Source organism: Lontra canadensis, unplaced genomic scaffold (assembly GCF_010015895.1).
Source record: "Lontra canadensis isolate GAN:19392208 unplaced genomic scaffold, GSC_riverotter_1.0 scaffold7, whole genome shotgun sequence".
Lineage (NCBI taxonomy): Eukaryota > Metazoa > Chordata > Mammalia > Carnivora > Mustelidae > Lontra > Lontra canadensis.
In genome coordinates this window covers 25,780,973-25,807,089 of record NW_022631001.1, presented here as the reverse complement: position 1 = coordinate 25,807,089, position 26,117 = coordinate 25,780,973, and the positions used below count along the sequence as shown (strand labels likewise).

The window sequence follows — 26,117 nt, the reverse complement described above, 5'->3', positions numbered from 1 at the left end:
TTCCTCCGAGGGTTTGCATCCTAACTCTGCCACAGACTTGTGGGATTCTGAGCAGGCCACTGAACCTCTCTGGACCTCATTTTACCCATCTGTGAAATGTTAATACACTAGATTTAATAAACAAACTTCCTTCTTTTGATGCTTGGCAGGATACAGAGGCTTTTTCGAAAACATCCCGCCATGTAATCCTTGAAAATCTTCATCCAGCCCGCTCCCAGGAGAGGCAGCCCAGGCTCCTTGAGATGGCAGAGTGGCAGGCCATGCCCAAGCCCTCATTGCCAGGAAGGGACTCTTCCTCCAAGGCTAGAACTCCTTCATTCCCCCCATGGATCCCTGACTGCCAGCTCTTCATTCTGTGATTCTGTGTTGGGTTCTCACGCTGGCTCATGCCTGCGACTCCCCCACCTCAGGTACTTTTAAATGTTCCCAGGTGATTCTAATTTGCCGCCAGGATGAGATACACACTGTTCCTGGCTCACCTCAGTCCCATGAAATTGAGGGACGGGCTGACCCCTATGGCCTGAGGGTTTATATCTGGAGCTGGGGGACTGTGTGTCCAAGGGGCTTTAACATTTATTTCCAATACTTACTATGAGCCTCCCAGTTCAGTGCCTCAGGAACAATATAAGGTCAGATCTGTTATTAGCCACATTTTACAGATACAGACTCTGAGGCACAGAGAGACCAAGTAACTTGTCCACAGTCACACAGTTAGTAAGTAATGGAGCCAAAATTCAAACCCGGCCCATCTGGCTCCAATCTGTGCCCTAAATTCATGCTCCACATCTTGAAGAAAAGCATGTGAGAAAAACAGATTTTCCCACCTCTCCTTTTGCCCCCAACAATGCAGTGACTGAGGGTTCTATGCTCCCAGTCCCTGAACCCTCTGCCCGTCTCAGTCACAAGGAAGCCCGGCCCCAGGAATGCCTGCCCCAGCCCTTCTAGACCCTTCTTTTCATTGCCCCACCTTATGGGCCACTCTAACTGCCCCATGGCCCAGCTACTGAGTATTTTTAGGAAAAAGTGACTCAGCCCACAGCTTGTCAACCTGGGTACCAGGCCCCCCAGACCTCAGGCCCTGTCCAGAAACCAGGTCTTTGTTGTTCCTGATGATATTGACACCGCTGTGGGCCACCGTGTTCACAAAACACTTCCTTACCTGGGCCAGGAGAGTGGACTTTCCTGCTGGCCATCCCTCCAGCTAATCCCCAACGGACCCCCAATCTGCTCTCACCCCCCATGCCCACATGTCCTACTTCCACGAGCCTGTCTGGTGTCTGACATGCCTCCCTCCTGTGGCTGCTAACTGTGGTCAGACTCCTGGAAGCCCAAGTTCAAATCTGAAGGAAGCCTGCCCGGACATACTGGGGGACTTCAGGCAAGGTCTGGCTCTCAGACGGCTCAGAAAAGTGAGCCTGGTTCTCACTGAGGGCTCGGGCAGCTCAGGTGGAGGGAGGCAGCATCCAGGTAGGCCTAGTTGGGCACAGAGCAGCTTTCTTGGGCAGACAGGCCTGCGTGGGCATGCCAGACCCAAGGACCGTGAACAAGGTCCAGATCCCAGTGTGGCAGGCTCCTCAGGAGACAGTGTGTATGACTCAGTCTTTCCGTGACTTGGGCATGGAGCCGAGGGACTCTACCATCCTAGGGGCCCTGCAAAGGGACAATCTAAGAAGTGCCTGGAGGAGGTGACATCCCTGCAGGTTCTGTGTCCATCTATAGCCTGTCCTGCATGCTTCAGCTCTGGCGAGAGCATGGGTATAAGCCGCCCTTAGGTACCTGTGTGTGTGTGTGTGTGCAGGTGTGTAAGGCCTAACACCCAGGCCTGTGAGCATGGTGTGGGTGAAGGCAGGAGAGAGTATGACTACAGGTTTGTCAGTTTATTTTTTTGTGAGGCTGTGTGATGCTTCCATGGTATAGCTGAGTGTGTGTGTCTGTGTGCGTGTGTGTCTATGGAACGTGCGTATATGTATGTGTGTGCACACAGGTCTATGTGTGCAGGTGCAAGTGTGTACGTACACATGTAGGCATATGTGGACAGTTGTAGGTGTGCACGAGTGTCCACATATCAAAAACATGCATTTACGTGTGAATATGTGTGCAAGTGTGTGAGTATGCATGTATTCAAATTTACACCTAACAAGAGGCACTGCCAAGGCCACCAGCCCAGGTCAGCTCTGTTTGTCCCTTGGCTATGGCCCCAGATGTAGGGGTAGCCCTCACAGAGAAAGGATCCGGCCACAGGGAGGTGCTGGGAAAATACGGATTTTGGCTCTGGATGAAAAGGTCCTGCTCCCAGAGCCCTGGGAGCAGCTGAGTGGGGAAGAGCACAGGCCGAGCAAACTCAAGCCCAGGGGAATCTGAGGATGGGGAGGAGTCAGCCGAAGTCTCATCCATTTCCATGTTATTTGTATACACATTTGTCTGCAGCAGATGGCCAGGTCCATGACCCTAGAGAGTTAAGGGAACCCACAGGATTCTGGCCCAGACTAGCCTAGGCCTGTAGTCTCACATCTGGGCTGAGGTTCACGGGACTCAGGCCTTTGCACATGTTAGGACTTAGTATCTTCTCCTTATCATCTGCAAACCCCAAGATGCTTCTACCACCACACAAGGCCTCCCTGGGACACCATAATCACACACACACTCACCATCTTCCCACAGATACACACATACTCCTACCGCACACACACACACACTCTCTCTTTCTCTCTCTCTCTCTCTCTCTCTCTTTCCTATACCTACACACATGCTCACATGACTCCTACACACAGAGGCATAGGTGGGCATGTCTGCCCCAGGGCTTCCTTCAGGGACCACTGTGCCTCCTACCCAAGGCCCATACCTGCTGGAGTAGTCTTTTCTGCAGCCTCACCCACACTCAATGGCTCCTAATTGCCTGCTGGACAAAGCTGGAGCCCTTCAAGGTCCTTAACCCCCACCACCGAACAGACTTCCTTGCAGGCCACACCTATGCTGCCTTCTGGCCACACTCCTCACAGCTTCCAGATCCACCAACCAGCACTCGCCATCTCCCTGTGCTTTGCCAGGTGTTCAGCCTTCCCACTGTGCTGTCCCCTCCAGGGAATGGGACTCTTTCTTTTTCATTCATCGCTGTGACCCCAGCACCTAGAACAAGGCTCAACCCAGAGGAACTGCTCAAAAAGAAATCTGTGACTTCGTAAATCAGTGGTAGAATCTTCCTTCCAGCCTGGTCTGCTCCCTTACATAAGATTTGCCCAACCGTATCTGTTTCCCTGTGTGCCTCCCCAGTTGGACCTGTTGCCCCTCCATGAAGAGATGGGTCTGATTCAGGTCCACGTGTACATGTCCAGCTCAGGGCCAAGCACAGAGTAAGAACGCAGGGTGGATGTGGGGGCAGAGCCCAAGGTGTCGTGGCCCCCTCAACAGGCACAAGGATGTCTGGAAGATTGGGCCATCTGGGCCAATCACACAAAGCCTACATGTCCCAGGGAAGAGGCCTCCCCACAGCCTTCCTTCATCTGAGCCCCTTTCTAAAGTCACCCTGACTGGTGATCTAGGCTCTGCTCTCACACTCCCAGGGACAGGGAGCTCACTTTCTTAGCAGCCAACTCCTTCCTTTGTGCGGTGGCTCTGCCTGGTGCTGACTCCTCCCACAGCACCATCCTGTTAAACCCTGATCATCCTGAGCCACGATTCCCATGGAAACCAGGAACGAAGATGAGCGAAAGGAGAGGCAGATCCCAGCTTTCCCAGCAGCTCTCCCAATCTTTCCAGCTTTGGGAAGAGATAGGAAAAGGAGCTCTTGGCTCTCAGCCTACACCAGGGAAAGACAAATGGGTTTAAGGTGCTCAGACTCCCCTAACCTCAACCACCATCCTCTAGAGCCTGGGGTGGTGCGGAGACAGCGCAGTGCCAAGAAACTCCTCGGCAACCTCCACTGAGCCCCACCCCCTCACTGAGCTCCACCCCTGAGTCCCGCCCCTCACTGAGCCCCACGTCTTCACTGAACCCCGCCCCCTCACCAGGCCCCATCCCCTCACTGAACTCCCATCCTCCTCACTGAAACTGCACCCCTTCATTAAGCTCCACCCCCCTCACTGAGCCCCCACCCTCATCCCCCACACCCCTACTCACACCCGTCTCCCTCACTGGAGCATCCTTCCTTCCAGTCTTAGGGACCATGAAGAATGTTCTGACTCCAGCCCTAGGAGTGCCATGTGGAAATGCTTCCTCCTGAGCCCTGACTCAAAGGCTGGGTAGATAGAGGAGGGCAGGCTGGTCCCGGGCCAAGGGTGGCTGCCCAGACTCCCATCCAGCCCCGCCTGGACAGCTGCAGCCCACCAGCTTCCTCTGCCGTCTCTTCCTGGGCTGGCCCTGCTCCAAAGGGATCTCAGGCTGCCGTCGGTCACTGACCCCAGCAACGGCCCCAACACACACCAGGGTTGCTCAGAGCTAAGCCCATGAGAGATACCAAGGCACAAGAAAGTCTAAGAAACAGGGACTCAAGGCCCCGGGTTCTGAAAACTCCCTGCCAGTGCAGAAACAATCATAGAGGGAGGCTCCTGTCTGTGGCTTTGAGGTTCCAAGAACACCCAGAGCTTTGTGTTCTAAGAAAATCAAGCCTCTATTATAAGTCCCTTTATTTCAAGAGTCTGTGCTTTTTAGATTCTATGCATGCAAGAGCCTGGAGTCCTGAGAGTGCAGGGGGGGTAGAGCTTAATGAAGGGGTGCAGGTTCAGTGAGGAGGATGGGAGTTCAGGACCCCGTTATTCTAACTGTCTGACAAGCTAGAACTCGGCTAGGGTCTCCATGACCCTCAGAGCCTGCTGGTCTGGGGGCTTTAGTCTCTGTGAATACCAGGTAAGAGAGAGGGGCCCCAGCGAACCCCTGCACACTTGAGGTGCATTCCTCTGCCCTCTTGCTAACACGGCTGTCCATCGCCCTCCTCTCTGCTAATTAAATCTCAGGCAACTTTAAAGGAGAAGGGAAGGACTGCCATCAGGGACTACCTTCTAAGTGCCGGGCACACTTGGTTGATTCTCTCATTTAATCCTTATGATATTATTAGCCTGACTTGACAGTTGATAAAACTGAGGTCCTGGGGCATGAGGTCATTTGTGTAAAGTCACAGAGCTAGAAATAGTAGAACAGTAATCCAAAGTGGGCCCCATGGCAGACCATGCCTCCTGGTAGCAGGCTGACTTGGGAGAAGAGCCCAAGGGGCCTCCTCCTGTGCTCCCTCCTTGGCCCAGGGCCCTGTTGGGGCAGCTTTTCTTGCCCCAGCCACCCCAAGCACCAGTGGCAGAGACTGTGGCTCCCTCTTCTCTCTCCTCCCGGAGCTGGAGGCAGCCTAGAGCTGGCCACATTTCCCGTCCTGATTGATTGAAAGGTGCTCGATCCGCAAAGACTTGCAAAGACTCTGTGGTGGGACCAGGAGATGTGGCGTTTTGTTTCTAAGCAGCCGTCGCTATGGAAGCCAGGTGCTGCCAGCCCACGGCCTAGCAACAAGGCCCTGGCGCAGGGCGGGGCGGGAGGGCATTGTCGGGGGCTTCCAAGGCAGCCAGTGAGCAATGGTGTGTGGGCTACTCCGTGCTCCAGGCTGGAGGGCTGGACCTGCTGCCCTCTCTGGGCACGCGATGAGGGGACAGAGGCAAAGGACCTGGCAGGCTCTAAAGGACAGAAACCCAGAGATAAGAGCAGAGGGAGACTTGCAGAGACAAAGGGAGTCCAGAGACAGCGAAAGGCAGAGACATCATCAGAAAGAGGAAGACACAGGAAGGTGGTAGAAGACAAGAGCTGGTCAGAGTGGTGGAGACCACTTATTTAGACGATTGGCAAGGAAGGACTGACTCCCAGAAGGGCCCGCCTCCAGAGAGGGTGTGTCAGAGAGCAGGAGGAAGCCGCAGGGGATGACAGAGATGGATGGAGGAGTGACAGGAGGAGATAAGCCTGAGGCAGGAGGCAATAGAGTTAGATAATAAAGGAAAGAGGACTCAGAATAGAGGGGCAGGCGGGGCAGCAGAGACTCGGGAGGCACAGCAGAGGACTGCAGGGGCAGGCCTATGGCAGTAGGACAACAAGGGCACCAAAGTCACAGGTGTCCTGAGCTGGCCCCGCCTCATGGGTCTGCCTGTAGGTGGTCACCAGCCTTGTACCACCAGCCCCTCACCCAGCCTCTCCCCCAGAACACAGAATCATCTAGGCCCTCAAAAAGAGGCTGGTCAGAGGTCGCATGTCTCTCTGACCCCCCAGGGACAGGTCTTGCCCAAGGTCAGACAGTGAGGCACTCTCTGAAACGGCAGGAAGGCAGGCATCAGGAATCCCAGTCCAGGGCTCCTCCCACCCTCACCTGAGTCAGACCGCTCCCTGTGGTTTCCCATGAACATTAGGCCAGTATAGAGAGGCACGTGTGTTCCCTACCAGAGTGAAGAAGATGACAGAAGCTAAGATGGGACCCCCTTTACTTCCCTCTTCCTCAACAACCCTGTGTCAGGGCACTGGGGACCCTGTGTCAGGGCACTGGGGACCCTGTGTCAGGACACAAGGGACCCAAGGATGGAGCAGACAGCATCTGGTGGAGAGATGGCCCACACCTGTTCCTGTCAGGGGTATGACTAGGAAAGGCAAACTCTGGGGAATCCCGAGTGGCCCGGCTCCTTGGGAACAGGGAAGCGGCAGGTACTTAACAGGCAACATCTCATTTGATCTTCACCGTAAGGTGTTATAGATGAGAAGACTGAGGACCCCCAAAGCAGAGTGATTCACCCTAACTAACTACCACCAGCCAGCAGGTGCCTGAATCAGGACCTGAACCCAGGTCTCTGGGGGCCAGTGCCAGTTAAAGTGACTGACGGAAGCCTGTCTGCCAGGGGCCTACTCAGGGGCCCTTCCCAGAGGGAGCAGGGGACGACGGTCTCCAGCCCTGCTCTGGCCACCATTCCTCCCAGTGCCGGATGCCCTCCCCCCATGTCAGAATGGGGGCTAGGCTAGCCTCCTATCAGGGGTCAGGTACTAATCCCCCCATCCACCCCACAATGCTAATTGTTCCAGGAAATGTTAACGCTGTCAGCTGCACCTGACAGCCGCTCTGGGAGCTCATGTGCCTCCAGAGGCCCCCCAACCCCCCATCAGTACCAGCCTTGCTCTCTCCACACTCCTGAGGGAGGATCAAGACGCAGTCTAATTAAGCACCTACTATGTGCCCCCCTGTGGCATGAAGCACTTCACACTCATTATCTCCTTAAATAGTCTCCTAGGGCTCTGAGGGCTTGCCCCCACCTCCTGCCACTCTCGACCCTGGCCTTTCTGCTCGCCCTCCCCACACCTCCCAGCACCTACCCCGGAAGCAGCTTCTGGAGCAGCGGAGCTCCAGAACTGTGGGTGCACACAGGTGCCTGGGAACTGGCAGTTTGATTCTCAGCAGCATGGCTGACTATGGGGGGGTGGGGAGGGGGGATACAGGGAGGCGGAGGACAACAGCAGGAAGGGGAGAGAAAGGGAGAAGGGAGAGCACATGGAGCTGGGGGCACAGGGGCAGCAGGCCACCGCTCACCTGCCACACTCCGCATACATGGGCCTGCCTGCTGGGCCTGGGCTGCAGCCAGATCATCAACCTGAGGCACCACGCTCCCTTGAGCCCCAGTTCCTGTAAGATGGAGCTGCAGGCATTATTGATTGGCTGCCTCCAAGCCTCCTCTTCTGGATGCCTGGAGGCTGCCTCCTCCATGGAGCCCTCCAGCTGATTGGTGTCACTGCCAGGGTGATTCTGGGGGCAGCCTGGGGGCAATGAGCAGAGACTCCTCATCTCTTCCTCAGCCCAGAGCTCTCCCTACTCCTCTGGAAGCTGGTCGGGGTAGATGAGTGGCACAAGGGCCAGCATGGAGGCTTGTGTTCATACATGGATGTGTGTGCATGCGTGCCTGTGTTTGTGTGCGCATGTGTGCACACATAAGTAAGTCAGTATAGCAAAGGAGTTGCTAATAATAATAAGATGTAAGCCTTACAACTTGGGTTCAAATCCCAGCTCCTCCAGTTCCTGGCCATGTGCACCTGTGAAAGTCACTTAACCTCTCTAAGCTTCAGTTTCCTTATCTCTATAGTGTAGTTAGCAGTAGTACCCAACTAACATCATAAATGAGAATACACATGCAGAACTCTGGCACAGTGTTTGGCATGAGGTATTTTTTGATACATGAAAGTTTTTTATTTTATTACTGTCACTGTGAGCATGTGTGCATGTATGCATTGTAGGTATCCTTGGGAGGAGGGATTTCTGGTATTCTAGCAAAGCGGTGTAGGCTGCTTCCTAACCCTTGACTCCCCTAGAGTAGGGGCTGCAGCCATACTCCCAGCCCAACCTCAGAGAAGGGGGAATAACTGCACTGCTCCTCTTTCCCTCCCACCGCCTGCAAAAATACCCCACCTGTGCTGGGTAAAGCTGTAGGGGGGAGATGGATGGCTTGGTGGCCACCAGGCAGAACTGGTGATTAGAAGGCTAACAGCCCAGCATCCGGAAAGGAATGGGAGGGAGGCTGAGCTGTGGGACCATCCATCAAAGCTGGCAGGCCCAGCAGTGCTGCAGAGTGGGGTGGAAGAGAGGCAAGGGGACAGCTGCGAGGTGGAGGAGTGTAGACAGGCAGGGCCAGGCAGCCAGACCCAGCTCAGCTCTGACCTATTCAGTAACCCTGAGTGAGTCACTGTTACCCTGAAACTTCAGTGTTTTCATCAGGACAACGGGGCTAAATGTCTCTCTCTGCCCCGATAAGTTCCAGCTTCAGCAGACCCAATATCAGGCCCCCGGGCCAGAAAGAGCCTGGGGAGAGTGTGAGGGCCTCAGAGATGCCCTTATCTCCTGGGGGTGCCCCATGCGGACAAAGATCCCTGAGAGTGCAAATTAAAGAATGCAGCACAGTGCTTGGGCTGGAAGCCTGACGGCCCAAGTTTCTGACCTTAATCAATTTCTGACTGTGATCTCTTGCTGACCTCAGCCAAGCCTCTGGCTTCCCAGGTCCTTCCTTGGATGCCCTACCCAATTACCACCAACACACAAGAGGCAGGGAGGGCCATCGCACAGCTCTTGCCTATCCAAATTTCATTCAAACTAAGGGTGAAGTCATCCATGGGCCCTCCTCACCTTTTGGAGATAGTGGTTACCTGGAAAAATCCTAGCCAGCAAGTCTGAGGCAAGAGGTCCTAGCTGAGTTCTATTGGGATCATGGCAGAGCCCATAGCCTTGGTTGGCTTTAGTGACCTCAGAAAGCTTGAGCAAGTCACTTTCTCTCTCTGTGCCTCGGGTTTCCCATTTCCAGAATCAAACACTCAACAACAATTCTTCAGGGGCTCCTATTTCCCTATGGGACATACTGCAAACTCCTCATTGTAACCACGGCCCCCGAGTCCTTCCCCAGGCTCCAGTCCTCCTCTGCTCCCTGCTACACCTCCTACAAGTAGGCTGCTCTGGATTTCTGTCAACTCCCCATCCCTCTTTATGTTTCACTTCTGGACTCATGGTTCACCTCTTCACCCCTGATCCTCTGTCTCTCCATTGGAAAATCTCACTCAACAGGACCAGAAGTATCACTCCCTCTGCAAAGCTGTTTGCATAGCCTCTGGCAGAGCTAAGGCAGCCCTCTTTGCAGAGCCAGCAGTGGCTCCCACACACCTTCTCTGAAGCCCAGGCCAGGATGTGTCTATGTCCCCATCTCACTCTGGGCTCTTAAGGGTGAGGGCTGGGCTGGGCCTGATTCCCAGAATAGGGGGAAGAGGTGGGAAGCTCAGGGACTTGCACAGGGATGAGGCTTGAAGGAAAGAAAGGAGGAGGAGAGGAAGGAGGAATGAAAAGAAAAAGAAAGCAGGGAGGAAGAGAAAAAGCTATCCCCAAGGTTCCTTTGGATCTAGCAATCTGAAGGAATGCTAGGCTACTCCAGATGGAGCCCCTATACCCTGGTCCTTGCTCCATCTCCAGCTGCCTCCCCGTTACTTCCCCCTTTGGGCCCCAGTCCCCGCCAAACACACCAGTACAAAAGCCCAGAGCCAAAGGGGTCTCTGGCCTCTGCCACTTCACCCTGACTGGAGGCTAAGAACATGCCTGGTCGTCATAGTGATGGTGCAAAGCTGTCATCACTAATTCATCGCTGGAGCCCTGGGAGGCCAGCGAGGTGTGAAGAGAGCTAGTCAGAACTAATCAGAGCCACCACTAGGGGCAGAAGTCTTGTGGTTGTGCGCCAGTGAGAGGAGCAGAGATTAAACTCCATCACCCCAATCCTGCTGTGTCCTTCCCTCAGCCTTCCAAAGCCCTGATAGGAAGGAGGAGCACAGAGCTTCCCTCAGTCTGTCCTGTGCACCTACTGTATGTCTAGCTCAGTCCAGTCTCAGAACTGGGTCTAGCAAAGGCTGGAATAGGAAGCCCTGCACCTCAGAGCCTCTGAACAGTTATCCAGGGCCTGCTGTCTCCAGTAAGGCAGGGGGGTGTCCCTCCTCAAGTCACAGGGGCTGAGAAGAGGTGGAGGGAAGCAGAAAGAAATGAGCCCATATGCTGTGCCCTTTCCAAGCAGGCAAATGTGCCAGGCATTCCTAAAAAGTAACTCATTCAATCCACCTAGAAAACCTATAGGGTCAAAATTATTACTTTGTTTTACAGATGCCTGAATATCCTCTCTGCCTTAATCTTCCCAGCCAATCCCATTCCCCTCCTCCAGGAAGCTTTTCAGAATGCTCCATCTCGCACTCATCCTCCCTCCCTGGAACTCCCTACAATCGTGAGTGAGGGTCCTGATCTCTCCAGTCTGTCTGGACTGCGGCTCCTTTTCTCACCTGTAGCTGTGGAGGGTAAACTAGGCGGGCCCTTCCATCCCAGCTGCACCGCCTGCGACCAGGAGACCACGCCCATTATTAGGAGGGCGGAGCTGTCCGTGGTTCTGACCTCTCCCAGGCCTGCCTCTAGAAGTCGCTTTTTTTCTGTCCTAAATCGTCTCTTCCTCAGTTTGGGGGAGAAAGGCCAGTCTCCACCTGCGAGACACCTCTGCCCTCCTCTCATTTAGGTCCATCATCCACAGACCTTGAAACAAGGAACCCATTTGGAGTAGGAGAATGAGAATAAAACTAATATGTATTCACTCAACAAGCATTTATTGGACACTACTATGTGTGGCCCTGTGAATAGAGCTTGCGATAAAATAGTGAACAAAACAGACTTACTTCCTGCCTTTTTGGAGATTTTTGTCTTGTTAAGTCAGCACTGGACTTTGCTTAACGCACATTCACCCACGTGGTCCACAATGTGTGGAAAGGTGGATATTGTTATGCCCATTTGACAGTGAGGGAAACTGAAGCGTGGGGTAACAAAGGAACCTGCCCAAGGCCACGCAGCTAGGCAAGCAGGTCACAGACCTAGTCCCTGCCCTCAGAGAGTTCATAATCTAGTTTACCTGTCCCAGTTCTCCAACAAGCATCTCTGGCAAGTGTTCCTTGAGTCTGATCTGAATTCTTCCTGCCACTGCTCTGACTTGGCCTCTCTTTGTTGAGACCTCTGTGGGGTGGAGGATCAGCTTTCATCTCCTTGCAGACACCTGGGGTGCTTCCATGAGCTCCCAGCCCTTTCTCCACCCCCACCTTGCACAGAGGCCTCCCCTTCCCCCCAGGAGGGAGTGAGGTGTGCGCTCTAAAAATACCTTAATCCCTCCCTGCTCTTGCTCTAATTAAGCTGAGTGAGTCACTACTTTAAGTAATTTATTGCTAGTTACATAATTGCTTTAATATTTGGTTCCAGAACTGGGGAACAAAAGTGCCCCCCTTCTTTTCAGGGAGTTGCTAATTCTCAGAGGGGTTTACAGCCCCTGGAAGGGGGAGATTGGGAGAGATGTGGAATCATCTTGGCCAGGTCCCTGCTCCAGTCTGGACCCACAAATAGTCATTCCCATCAGGGCCACAGAGCTCATCTGATCCAAGGAGGGACAGGTTTGTGAGAACACCAACTCTCTACTCCCTTTCACCCACTCTTTGGATTTCTGAGGCCACCACTTCCAACTGACCCCACTCTCAGACCCAGAGTATACCCTTAGGAAACTGTGGCCTGTGCATCATCCTCTCCCTGGCCTCATTACCTCTGCCAGGAGGTACAAAGGCCACAGAAACAAAAGCCCAGAAAGGGTGAGAATTTCCTTGGCATCACCCAGCATGTTAGAAGCAGCTCCAGTCTATATGTCCAGGTTTTCAGCTCAAGTAAAAACCCAGCACCTCTCACAGCCCTGTAAAAAGTCACCCCCCCCAAGGGGGATTAACTGCAAAGGGCACAGGGAAGTTTGAGGCAATAATACTCTTGTCTTGATTGGAATGGCAGTTATATGACTGTATATTGCATTTACTAAAACTCATTGAATCATAAACCTTAAATTGGTGATTTTACTATATATAAGTTATACTTCAATAAAATAGATGTAAAAATTTAGATTAAAAAAAAGAAGTTACACCCTTACTTTCTGATCCCCCCATAGGGTAACAGCTGTATGGAATCAGCGGCCCTGCAGATACTGAGGAGGGGAAGTACAAAGACCCAGCCATGGAGGGCACACAGTAGGTACTCACACACATGTTTGTTTCACTCAGTTCCAATTAGCAAGGACTCACTAGGCACCTCCTGGGTGCACTTGCACATCCTTGATCTCATTAGCTCTCCCTCAGCTCTCACAGAGCCCAGAGCGGGAGCCTAACTGCATGCCAAGTACACCACACACTTGTCTCATTTAATCCTTGCAGCAGCCCCAATGAGATGGGCTCTATTAGTGTCCCCCTTTCACAGATGAGGGAACAAAGGTGGCAGAACTTATACATGTCCTGCTGCCAGGAAGTAGAAGGGCTGAGATTTGAACCAGGAGACAGTCCCAAGACTTATGCTCATAACCACTCCACTCTATGCCTCCCTTTACCAAACTAAGTGGCCTGGGTTAGGAGACTGTGTCTGGAGGCTGTGCCTCTGACCCTAGGAGTTGAATCATGAAGTTTTCCCCAGGCTTAGAAGTACAGGCAGGATACACCCAAGCGAAGAGGGCAGGTGAGCATGTGTGAGCTCAGAGAGGTGGCAAGAGGCAGGACTGGCTTTGGGAAGGAGGGAACTGGATTGGGCAGCAAGCCTAGAAGAAACGCAAAAGAAATCAGGCAGAGTCGGAAAAAAAAAATGAGGCAAAGAACATCTGGCTATGCCAGCCTGTGCATTAAATGCTTACTCAGGCCCCAAGCAGTCAGAACTCCTCATTGTTATTCCTGACTCTGTCCCCCTCCATCCCAAATTTGTCTCTGCTTGGTTTCTCAGCCCTAATGGCCTACTCACAACCACAGCCACCACCTCACTGGGCACAGGCGAAAGTTTCATCCCAAAACTTGTCAAAGTCTGGTTGGAAAATAGTCAGTGATGCCTTGGAGCAGGGGAGAGCTCCAAGGTTGGGGAGTATATAAGGGATGCCAGGACATAAAGAACGATAGGAATTAACCCTGAGAAGGAAGGAGGCATCCAGGAAGAATGTTCCAGGCAAAGGGAACAGCATGTGCAACAACCCAGAGGTGAGAATGCTTCACAGGTGAGGAACCAGAGGTAGCTTTGTCTGGCCACCTGATGGGCAGCCCGTATTTATGCTAAGTGTGAGTGTTTCTATGTGCCAAATGCGTGTCTGTGTTGCATGTATGGATACCTGGGTTATGTGCACAGGTGTTACACTTCATCCCATTAGTAGGTCAGTTTTTTAGATTTACCCTGTCTCTGTTTCTCAGTGTATATTGATGTCTGTGTTATGTGCGTGTTTGTGGTGGGTCTCTCTAGGTCTTTGTACTAGGGTCTGCTTCTCTGTATGTGGGCTTCTGTGTCTGCTGAGTTTTTCTCTTGTTTATTTCTGTTTGTCTCTCCATGCCTGGAGCTGTATGTCTGTGGCCTGGACACTTGGTCCCTTGGCTCAGGGAGCTAGACCCAGGAGAAGCCAGGGGCAGGAGGGTGCTGGAGTTGGAGTCCAGCTGCATACAACAGCACCTAACGATTGTCAAGCACTTAGTTGGGGGGCGGGGGATGCCTGCACCAGAGATGCCAGTTAACACTGATAATGAGTCAGCGACCTGAGGCCCAGCGGAGGCTGAAAGTGGGTCCCCACTGGCACGGAGGCACACAGATGAGCTGGCTGGGCCAAAGCCCATGACTGCCCCCCAGCACCAGGAGGGAACCATTTCACTGACTCATCTCCCAAGGAGGCCAAGGCCCAGGCTCTGGATAGAAAAAGGGTTGGGATCAAACTCCAGGATGAAGGTCTTAAAAGGGAGGACTTTTATTAGACTTGGCAGTGGACAAGTCGTAAGTGTTATCAAGAGATGAGGTGGCAGGGACAGAGCTTTGCTCTTGGTGGCTACAGTCTGAGGGGGTGGCTTATGGGTGTCAGGGATGAGTACTCAAGTGTGTAAGCCACAGGTAGGATGAGGCAGGGAAGGGTGCTTCTGGAGGACAGTCTGGAGTTGCCACCCATCTCTGCCTTGGAGGGCGGACACTGAAGAACTCGGGATATGCTTAGATGGGTGAGCTGGGGGGTGGGGATTGTCAGTCCTCCTACGACCTGTCTACATGGCTCACCTGTCCTCAGCCACCTCCAGTGCAGCCATCTTGCCTCTTACCTGCATCTCCATACCAGCCTCCTCCCTGGCCCCTTTCATTCACCCTTCACTTGGGGCTTTCAAAACCCAAAGCTAACCATGACCCTGATTCCACCCTCCCTGGCTTCCCTGGGTGAACTGGGCTTCCACAACTGACCCTTCCCCCAGCCCAGCAGCCTGGGCCCTGCCACCATGACTTCCTGCTGTTGTGCTGGCTTTTTGTTTAGAATTACCTTCCTCTCCTCCTTCACATGTAAAATTCCCATTCATTTTTCAGGGCTAACACCCAGCATCACCTCCTTGGGGAAGTCTCCTGATCAGCCGTCCCAGCATGGGCTTTCCTCCTTCCCTGGGCTCACCCCCTAATGTCCACTGCCTTCCTCTAACAAAGGGGAGGACAAGGGCTGTCAAGCCCATCTCCACGGCCAGGGTGCCAAGCACAGGGCAGTGGAGGCGACAGCATCATTGAGGAGGGGTGGGATCCATGAGCATGTGGTTCTGTGGGGGCCCAGGACACCAAATCCTGTGAATGGCATTCTTTAGCAGCCCCAGTGCTACTCAGGTAAGGGGCAGGGTGTTGGTGGCAGAGGAAGCTCCAGACTCCTAGCAGCCCACAAGGCACCTGTGAAGCCACGCAGAAAGAACTCTGGTACCTGGATCCCACCAAGCTTCAGAGAACATGATAAAATCCATGTGCAGAAGCAGGGCCTGGCTTCTGGCTCCATCTGAGACCAACCAGCTGTGTGACCTTGGACAAGTTGGCACCCTCTCTGGACTTTGGGTTCCCACCAACCATTTGTCCCTCCAGACCTCTATTCTTTGTCTCCTTTGACAGGCTCTGGGGGGCATACCTTTATTCCAGCTCTGGCTCTCAGATCTACAGCACTCGCCTTGCCCCTTGGGCCTCATGGATGCTTGTCCCAAGTACCTCGACATCCCCTGTTTTCTCCCTTCATCCTGCCCCATCTCCACAATGGTTGCTTCATTAAAGTGCCTTCAATTAGACCATCTTAGTGTGTCATCTGATTCCCCACTACAAAACAGTGCAAACTCCTTGAGGGATTATTGAGGTGATTAAACAAGGTAATTTGGAAAGTAGAAAGGGCAATCTGTGATCATTAGTTCTCTCCTTCTAGCCCCCAAACTGCACCCCACTTGGAGTTTTAAGATAACTCTGAATTCTCTGCCATGGGAAAGATGCGGTACCAGGCTGCCTGCTTCTCTGCTCTTCTACCCAATCCCACATGCTCAGCCCACAGCACCAGGAAGCCTCTGCCCCCACCCCACCCAGAGCCCAGTTCTGAGCCTCACATGGGCCTCTAACCTGAGAGTCCCCCCACAGTTCATCCCAAAGGAAGGTAGCTGCCTGTCTGCTCCCTCCCTGCCAGGGCTGCCAGCAAGGCCATTGCCTCCTACCCATCGTATCCCCAGCTCCACTGGTGTCTTTGAATCCAGCCCCCTCCCACTAATCTTAAAATTCCAAGAAGACAGTGTCTCTCCAGTTTCCCAGGGAAGGGGATCTTCCTGCTTCCAGTTTCCCACTGCCCAGGCCACCAGGAAAAGCACTGTGGGGCTCAAACTTCCCTGTGCTCACTGGGCCAAGCTATGTCCTTCTCGGGCCCCTCCATGGCAGCTATAGCTTAAAGGGATTTCAAAGAGTTTGTAAACCAACTCCTCTGCTAGGACAGGATTCTCATCTACAGTCTCCCTAACCAGGCTGCCCAGCCCCCCTGTTCACACCTCCCTGCACCAGGGACTGGAAGCTTATCCCTTTCCCTTTAGGAGAGTCCCTTCCCCATGGGACTGCCCCACCCCCCTCTCATTGAGCTAAGCTGTTTCCAGGACTCCCCTACTATCCCAGCACTGATTCAGTACTAAGACACCAAGAAAGGATTATAGGGAAAGCCTTGAATGTCAGAACAGTAAAAACCTAAAAAAGCATCTGATGCAAAGATGAGGCCCCTCCCCAAGGTCCCATTCCCATGCCGGACTCCTCTCTACAGAATCACCGTGCTCCAGGAATGACAGACTTCATAAGTGCCCGGGAGGAGTCTCACAGCAGGCAGAGTCTCTGGTACAAACTTCAAAGGCAGCATCTGAGGCCTCAGAGGAGTGGAAAGGCCCAGGTGCAGGAGGTGTCCTCATGCCACGGAACTGAATCCCTACTCTGAGCTCCCCATCTGCTCCAGAGGCTGGATGGAGAGAGGCCTTCTAAGCCAGACACACCCTTCTCTGGGCTGCGAGCCTTGCCATCTCACCCTGAATCCTGCTATGTGATGCTGCGTCAATCATTAGCCCTCTCTGGGTTTCAGAATTTGTATCTCTAGAAAAGGACTGGGCTGGGAGCCCCTGAAGCTCTGCTAGAGGAGTGCCAGTACGGCCTGTCCCCCAACTCCATGGCATGACCCTGGACCTGAGCCTGAACACAAAGATGCTACGTTCCTTTAGGGCCTATACTGATGAGGAGGGGGTCCCAGAGTCTTCCAAGGGAAGCCCAGCCCTACACGTGACAGCCACCCCCCAGCCCAAGTCCACACGTACCCCGTCTCTACCTTCAGGCAGATGGGACTCAGGAGAGAAAATGTTGAGTATCCACATCTTGGGCGTGGCTTTGCTGGGTTCACACACACGCTCATATGTCCCTGCCTTTACGCTGAAACATAGACACACGTATGCACGGAGACGCACACCCACAGGCAGTTTTATTAGAACACGAGTGCATAACACTGTACAAAGAGGAGCACACACTCACATACACAATACCATTTACCAATAACCAGGCAGGAAAATGGGCACTCACATATTCACACATATGAATATGTCCACACTTTTATACAAACACTGACCCCCACACCCTTACACTCTCAGACCCATAAATACACATGCACAATGGGAAGCTCACATTCAGGTTCACACACACACAGAAACACAAACCAGCCAATCTTAGCCCTCATCTCAGGATCAAGCAAATCACAATCCAGTAGAAACCCAGATTCCAAATGCAATTGTCATCCTATATCCGATTCCAAATCTAAACTTGTCCCAGAACTGTGAGGAAGTAAAATATCTTGTCCTCTAACTTATCCCCTTCCATGTGTCTGTGCCTGCCATGTCGGGTCTGGTGTCTCCTCTCACCCTGGGCCCAGTGGGAGTGGAGAACAATGGGCTACCCTTCCTCCACCCCTCATCTCTACTCCTTGTCCAGCCTCCCTCCCTCTGGCCCTTCAGACAGGAGAAGAACCCAGGCTGCAACTGACTGTGCACAACAGCAACCCCTGCTGGAGACAGGTGGCATTACAGCACAGCTCTATGGTGTAGTTCTCACTCCCCAGGATGGGGTGGAGGGTACAGGGTAGAAGGAAGAAGGAAAAAGAGGAAGAGGAGGAGGAGGAAGAAACTGGGAAGAAGTGTGGTGGAGGAAGAGGAGCAAAGTGCTGGGAGCACCACAGGTGAACTTCAGAAGTCTCAGTTTGTGTTGTTTCTCCAATCCTAACCATTCAGCCCAGGCAATATCAATCTTCCCAAAGTCCAGCTCTAATCAGTCCCTGCCCCTGCTCCAAACTCTTGGGAAGAGCCTGGTGGGCCATGGTAAGCAGTCCAAATTCTCAGCCTGGAATTGGTTGTCTGGCCTAATCCACTTCTTAACCTCCTATCCCTAGGAGCTCAGGCTTTGCCTTCTGTCCCTTGAGTCAGGTCTTCATTCCTCTGTTGAGATTTCTAATTGTCTGTGTCTTGCCTGTCCTTCAGTGCCTGACCTTTGCTATCTAGAACAATCCATGGAAAGAGCAGAAACTTTGGGAGCGGGCAGACATGTGCTCCAAGCCTGAGTTCACCAGACACTGGCTGAATACCTTTGGGCAAGTTATTTCCCCTCTTGGATCCTGTTTCTTCATCCAGAAAACAGCAGTCTCTTGGGTTTGTGGTGAGGATTAAATGAGATCATAGATGTGAAAACAGTGCTCTGGAAGCTGTAAACTTCTGCGTGAATGTGTGAAGAGTCCTAATTATGGCTTAATCCCTTTATCCCTACCCCCACCTGCATGGCCCAACACACAGCAGGCTGAGGGGTCCTGAGGGAGGGACTGACAATGCTCCACTTTTGGGCCCTGCATCCCCCAGCCCCCTCCAGGGCCTGTCCCCAGCACGTCTCAGCAGCACAGTATGCATTTGGACGCCAGGCGGCTGGACTAAGTATACTTACTGTGAACTCATGCCAGACTACAACTCCCAGAATGACTCACAGCCTGCTATGGGTGTGGCCGCTGGCTTAACCCCTTCCTCGTCTAGCCCTTTTCCCCATTGCCTCCTCTGGGGGTTAGACCCTGACCAGCCAGGGCAGCCGAGGGAGGTGGTCGCATGTCTCTGAAGGCCCTTGGCCCTCCCACGGAGCATCCACACTTCTCAGCATTCCCACCTCCATGGCTCCATTTCAGACATCCTTGTGTCTCCCACACGATGACAGCTTCTGGGCTCTTAGATCTGGTCTCTCCCCCTCAAGGCCCCCACTGAATCTTTCTTAAAGTGTGGGTGAGGGTGGGTGGTTTATAATGGCAACAGCTAACCTTTATGAGCACCTGCCGCATGCCTGCCACGAAGCTCCCCACTTCCAGATTCTTCACAGTCATTCAGCCAGGAAAGTACTAATATTCCCAGTCCACTATTCACACAGAGTTCAGAGAAGTTAATTAAGTAGCTTGCCCACACAGCTGCCCAGTAATGGTGCCGATATTTGACCCTCCACCTGTCCACCACCTTTTCTACTCTATTCTCCAAGCCTCCTCTGGCTTTGGAGCTGGGTAGCCATCGAAAAAGTGAGAACCCAGAAACCTCAGGGTCTGCCTATTTCAGCAACCACACTGTTGGGACGTCCTCCCAGATGTCTGACTTAAATCCCTTCTGCTGCACCAAGCCCCAGCTGCCTCCTGTTTTTCAGGGAGGGCAGTGAGAAGGGTGACTTCAGGGAATTCGAGAAGTGGGTCACGTCACTGGGGACCTGGCCTTTCCCAGGGAGTGGGCAGCTGAACAATGGGAGATAAATGTGTTGAAAACATCCGTTACTAAATATATCGACTTCCCGAGAGGATGGGGGTGCTTACAGGGAGCGTGTGGCCCCTAACCTAGAGGCCACAACCTTGTGGCTCAGACAAGCTGGGGCATTCAGAGCAGCAGACGAGGGTGTTCAGGCTGTCCCAGGGGCCGGGGGTTGGAGGCCCAAAGGGTGGGAGTCAAGCATGGAAGGGGGTGATGTCTCATCCTCCCAGACAAAGCTGCCAAGCCTAAGCTGGCTTATTTGCATATCACTTTGCATTCATTTGCATGCCACTTTCTGGAAGGGGCTCACTTTCAAGTGCTGCCTCTCCCCCATTTTCAGGGGCTCTGCTCACTGAGCATTTCATTCTCAAGCAAGGAGGAGTCCCTCAGCAGGTCGCTGGGAGAGACCAAGAAGTTGCAAATTCCCAACAATGCCTACATGTCAAAGCTGCTGGGGGTACCCTGGCTATAGAAGAAAGTGCTTGCTATAGTCTAACCTCAATTCTCATTTCTCTCCTCCTTCATCTCTGCACAGGCCCTCCCATACCCCTGCACTTCATGCTTAGGCCGCTCTGACCTCCTTCAGTGCTCACATAAGCAAAACCATGCTTGCTCTCCCCTCAAGACCTTTGCATGTGGTGTTTGCTCTTCCTGGAGCTGTCAATTCTGCCTGAAGAAGTGACTCTTCCTTCTAAGGGCAGCCCCAGCCACCCCTCCCCTGAAAGACCTTCCCTAGACACTGGCAGAGGTAGGGGGAACCATGGGCCTTCCTCCATGTGGCAATTGCTGTGTCCAGCACCCTGCAGAGTTGGCCTGTTTGGTTGGGCAGCATCCCAGGACACACCTGCTAAATGAATGAGTGAATCCTCACCTCCCTCCCCTGTCTCTCTCAGCCCCTGCCATCCCCCCTTTCCCTGGATGACTTCACTCACCTGCAGGAGGGACAGAGCTGGAGAGGGTCTCAGTCCCCTACACCCCCTCCTGTTCCAGAAGACTTCACCCTCATGCCCACAGCCCACTCTCCCAAAGCCAGGAGGTTCCACACCCCTCTGTGCTGGTAGGAAGTTCTTTCTGTTGTCTATCCTTACTCCCTTTTTTATCTATGCCTACTTCTTTATCATTATTTTTGGAGAGGGGTCAGGGACTGCCCCATCTCAGTTTTACCATCTGTAGTGGGATAAAGGCTGCTTTTCTCTCCCTACTCTCTGCCCAGGATGTGTTCATACCACTCCTGAACCATTATGCTCTGGCCTGGACCTACTTGGGAGGAAGGACAGTGACCCAGGATGGAGAAGGGACACAAAGCCAAGCAGCCAAGCCCTGAAGAGGAGCCCAGGAGAGATATAACCACTCCAAGAGAAGGGCTGCTCAAGAGGGAAGGGATGAGCATCCTGTCCCATGGGGTATGTAAGCAGGGCTGGGTAGATCTGTGGGCAAGTTGCAAAGAAGAGTAAACCAACTATGAGAAGGCCCAGATGCTCTATATGTCTTCTCCTGCTGGGAGGCTGGACAGAGGCTAGATGCCCAGCCCTGTGCTGGGAAGCACAGGGAGAAGGCTCCTGCCTCAGAGAAACTCCTTGGTGAGTTGGGTAGGGACCACACACCCAGGGGGCATCACAGAGGAAAGCGGAGTCTGGGCTACAATCTTGATACGTACTGTTGGGGAGACTGCAGGGTGGGTCATGGGGTCAGAGGGAGGGAGAACCAAGGAGGGCTTTCTAGGGGAGCCTTCTTATTCAAAAACTTTTCCTTAGCAACTTGGTCCTATGAAAAGAAGTCCAAGCCCCTTAGCCTGTCATCTGAGACTCTACCGAATCTGGCCCCTCCTGTCCTCTCTTCTTCTCCACTCCCTTCTTGCTCCCACCAACCCAAACTCTTTCTGTCCCTTGGTCACATAGCAAGTTCTCACCCTGACCCACCTTTACATGCTGTTCCCTCTGCTCTTCACCACATGGGCCATTCCTATCCATCCTTCAACACACAGCTCAAGTGTCTCCTCCTCTGAAGCCCTGGCTTTGGGGGTTGGGCCCCACAGTTCCTGGGGCTCCCTCTGCACAGCACCGTTCACACCACAAGGCTGTAGGTTTCCAGTCTTGCCTCCCTCATCAGACCAGGAGTCCCTGAGAGCAGGGTCTGGGGCTGTGTCCATTCTGTGTCCCTAGTGACCAGCCCAGTGGGCAGCAAGCAGGCATCGGACAGTTGCTGTTGAGGGACTAAATGAATGGGTAAACACAACAGTGCCAGAATGGGAGAATGCCGAGTGGGTAGGTTGTATAGACCCAAGCCCGGGGAGTGTAGGCCTGACCTGACAGCAGCCTGGCTCGGGGTGAGACTCCCAGGCCATTAAGACAGAAGGCGGGAACTGCTGGGAGCTCTGCCTCCCCTATTTGGCTAGATCCCAGCCAAGCCATCAGCAGTCCCTGGGGATGGGAGGCTAGAGTGGGAAGCAGCAAGAGTGGCAGGAGCTGCCTGGTGGGCAGGGGCAACTGGGGGGTGGAGGGAACATAAAGGCGATTAACTCTCACTGAGCTGAACCAGCTCAGGCAACCAACAGTCCCCTCCAGAGCCTGAGGAAGGAGACCGGGGTTCGCGTCTGCTGAGGAGCTTCAGCCCTGGCCTTGCAGCCAGAGGAGGTGGACAAATCCACAGCCTCAGTTCCCCTGTCTGGGAAGAGGCAACTCCATGATTTCCAACCCTTGGCACCCTGACTAGAAACCCGCTGGGCATCTCTCCTGTTCCCTTGTTGGCCTGAGCTTTCCAGGGGCTTTTCCCTCTAACACCCTGACCCTCTGAGGTCCTGGCACCACTCCTCCCACCTGAGCCCAAGACCAAGCCCAAGCCCAAGCCTCCTTGACATTTCCCTTCCCACCTTCTTTCCCAGGCCCTCCAACTTCTCCCTTCCAAAAGGCCCTGGTCACCTGCCCCTTGGTCCACCTGGTCCCAGACCTCCTAGATGCCCACACCTGCCTGGCCTCCACCCTGGTCTCCCTGGCCCTTCGCTCTCTTCTAGTTCCACGGTGACAGTGCCACTGAGACAGCGTTCTCAACCCCAAACCTGATTCTGTCCCTCCACCACACGGAGCCTTCTCGGGCTCCCCAGGACCCTCAGGGTAAAGCCCAAGAGGTCTGGAGTTCCCCGTCCTACAGGATGAGGCTGCTGCCTCCCCCTTTAGCCTCCTCACAGCTCCAGGCACATGGCCCGTTCCCCGCCAGGGCCTTTGCTTATGGCGCTCCCACTCCACCCCCACCTGTTAGCTTGATCCTGATCTTTATGCTTAATTATTCTCAAGCTATTTTATGTCTAGGAAGCTTAGGAGGCCCCAGAGGGCAGAACCATTATTGCCTGTTTCTTTCCTGCCTCTCCCCTCAGTGTGTAGTATGAATTGTCCTGGGCTCACAGGAGTGGTCACACTTTCAGCCACCCCCCGCCCTGCCTCAGTGGGCCAAAATGTCCCAGCTGTGTCTTCAACTGCTAGGGGAAGGCAACAGCCACCCACGCCCAGGGGGGATGAACACACACACACACACACACACACACACGGACACCAGCCACACAAGCACCAATATCCACTCACACACACCAGCATCATGCTCACACACCCACACTCGAACACTCAGGTTAACAGGCATCCACGTCTACACACACACACACACACACACACACACACAGCGCAATGCTAGTATTCACGTGTGGGCAAATAAGCACACACACATGAACGTACTGGAATCAAACAACGCACTCGGTATGGGGGTCACTCTGCACATCTTAACATGCCTGCGAACACACCAACTCTCACATACACACACCTGTGCTGACACGCAGCGCAACCTGCACCCACACGTGCACAGGTGAACTCGCACGGTCACACCGCATGGCTCACGCATCCGGACAGGTTGTTGCCCATCCCACCACCCAGGACTCCACAGGCCCCTCCGCACCCCACGTGTCCCCTTGCCCCTCACAGACGTATGCACACACATACCTTCATGTGCAGGCAGAGGCCTGCCCCCCTGAGGACTTGGGGAACACATGTCACTTGTCACCCACCTTGGCAGCCCTCAGATGGTGGAGGGCTACCTCCACAGAACCACCCCCCCACCTGCACAACTAACCCCCGCCCCCCACCAGCATGTGGAGGACCACGAAGCTGGTGCACGAGGCTTCATTCAACTAGCCCCATGGCTCTCTCCAGGATGGATGTTTTGGGGGTAAAGTTGCCTAAACTGGTGGCTGTGAATCCCAATCCCATGAAAGGCAGTTGCCCCAGACCCTGTTCTGTGCCAGCGCCACTCTTATTCATATTCATGTTTGTTTTCTCCCTCCCTCATTCTCTCTCTCTCTCTCTCACACACACACACACACACACACACACACACACACACACGTGGTCCTAGACATCTCATCCTTCTCCAGGGTTCTGAATCAGTTTAATCTCGGTGCCCCCCCCCCCCCCCCCCCCCCCGCCCCTGTCCCCGCCCCAGAGCTCCTTGGAACTCCCTGCAGACCTCCCCCACCCCCAGTCCCTGGAAGGATAATTCAGGTTCATTACTAACCCCTCCCCCAGCCCCTTCTATGGGACCCCAGCCCCATCGCCTCCTAGGTTGATGCCAGACACCCTCAGCCCTGTGCAGAGGCCCCCCAGGTTATAGTCCAGCAACCAGGCTCCCAGGAGCAGGGTTGATCCCCCATCCTTCCACGTGGCTCAGCTCCACGCCAACCCCAGCTCTTCACAGGCACTCCCAGGACCCTTGTCCCTGGTGCATCTTGCAGCTGCTCACCCAAACCCCAGCCCCTCGATAGTACTCACGGCTCAGCCGGTCGCGCTGCCGGGTACTGCTGGCTCCTGCAGAGGATGGAGTGGCCGCATGCCTGCCCCATCGCTCCTCATCGTCTGCCTCCCCAGCCAGACTAAGGTGGCACCTCGCCCTGTCCACCCCGCCCGGGGTGCCAGGCAGGGTGCCTGGCCCAGTAGGCACGGGGACCAAGAGCGGTAGCCTGTCCCTAACTCAGCCTGGACTTGATACCCCGACCCAGTGCTGCTGCTGCCCCAGTTGCTCCCACCTCTCCTGCTGCCACTGCCTCTGCCGCTAGGCTGGCTCTGGGAGGAGGTTGGAGCAGGTCTGATAATGCAGAAGGGGGAGGGAGGAGGGAGGAGGAAGAGAGAGGCCCAGACAGAGAGGCAGAGAGGGAGGGAGGGGTAGAGAGAGACTCTGGCTGGGAGAGGAAAAGAAAGATTCACACACAGAGGAACAGACAGAGACAGAGAGAAACAGACAGGAAGGAAATGCGTGAAGGAGAGAAGAGCAGGATCAGAGCCTCAAAGAGATCAAGACGGAAATATAAAGAGATCAGAGAGGCATAGGGAAAACACATACAGATGAACAAAGATAGAAAAGAAAAAAAAAGTAAAGATGGGAGACAGCGAGCGAGAGAGAAGAAGAGAGAGGAGCTTAGAGAGGTAGGAGGATGAAGGATTTGCACTGTGCATGGACTAGAATGGGAGCTAGGGGTGAGGGACAGATGAGTGGGACCCAGACCCTGCACTACCCCATTCTGGAGGCCATCAGGGTCAGGGGACACTTCTGAGCCCTCCTCAAGTATGGAAGGGCCCTGCTCCAGGCAACACCAGCTCCTCTGGGCTCCCTTACTGAGTCTGTATCATGGTCCTGGGGTGTGTCCCCAGCATGGAGCTGAGTACACAGGGGGTTCTGGGGACTTTTGCTAAGGTCGTTTGGACTCAAAGCCTTGTCAGAGTCCACTTTTGGTGGCTCTGCTTAGAACACTGTGGGACCTGATGCTGAAGCATGCACTTTTTTTTTTTTTTTTTTAGACTTTAAGTAATCTCTACAGCCAATATGGGGCTTGAACTCACCTCCACTAACTTCTTCATTCATTCACAAACACCTACCATTGGCCAACTTCATTAAATAGGAACTCAGACTGTTCCTTGCCTTGGAGAAGCACCAAGTCAAGGTGTGTGTGTTGGGGGCGTGGTTATGACTGGTAGTGTGACAGAAGCACAGTGTCTGTCATGCCCAAAGAGGACCCTAGACCCAGTCTAGGATTTGTGAATATCTCTGTAAGAGAGGATACCAGGTGGGTCTTTAAAGGACCCCAAGAGAAGGGGGTATACTCACCACTAACCTCACTTCTCTGACCAGTGGGGGCAATACCCCTGGCCCCACACACCAGGATCCAGGCTGCAAAGCCCATGAGACTGAGTGAAAACCTAGTCCCTGTTAATGGGCACGGGGGGAGGGCACACAACAGTGGTGGGAAGGACAGGAATGACCTGGCTTGTGCATGAGGCCTGTCCAAGCTGACAGAAGGCCTGTCCAAGCTGACACTTCTCATGGCTGAGCAAGTGTCAGGAAAGAAAATGGGAGGGAGCTTTTGCTTCCCACTGTGGTCCCCGAAGGTAAAATTTCGGACCTCTGAAAGCTCTGGCCGAACTGTTTTCGCAGCCTGACCTATACCTGGG

The 26,117-nt window shown here is 53.8% G+C and overlaps 1 protein-coding gene across 2 annotated transcripts in view; it reads right to left on the bottom strand.

Annotated features, from left to right (window-relative positions):
- The window catches only part of PDE2A (phosphodiesterase 2A), a 90,822-nt gene extending 66,011 nt beyond the window's left edge, over nt 1–24,811 (bottom strand). The window contains exon 1 of one of the 2 annotated variants that reach the window (XM_032853183.1): nt 24,444–24,811. Coding sequence is in view for 1 of the 2 variants with exons in the window: in XM_032853182.1 (XP_032709073.1) it covers nt 24,444–24,514 (71 nt within the window). In the remaining variant the exon portion in view is untranslated. The remainder of the gene's footprint in view (nt 1–24,443) is intronic. The other variant, XM_032853182.1, reaches the window with a different exon arrangement.
- Nucleotides 24,812–26,117: the final 1,306 nt, after the last annotated feature.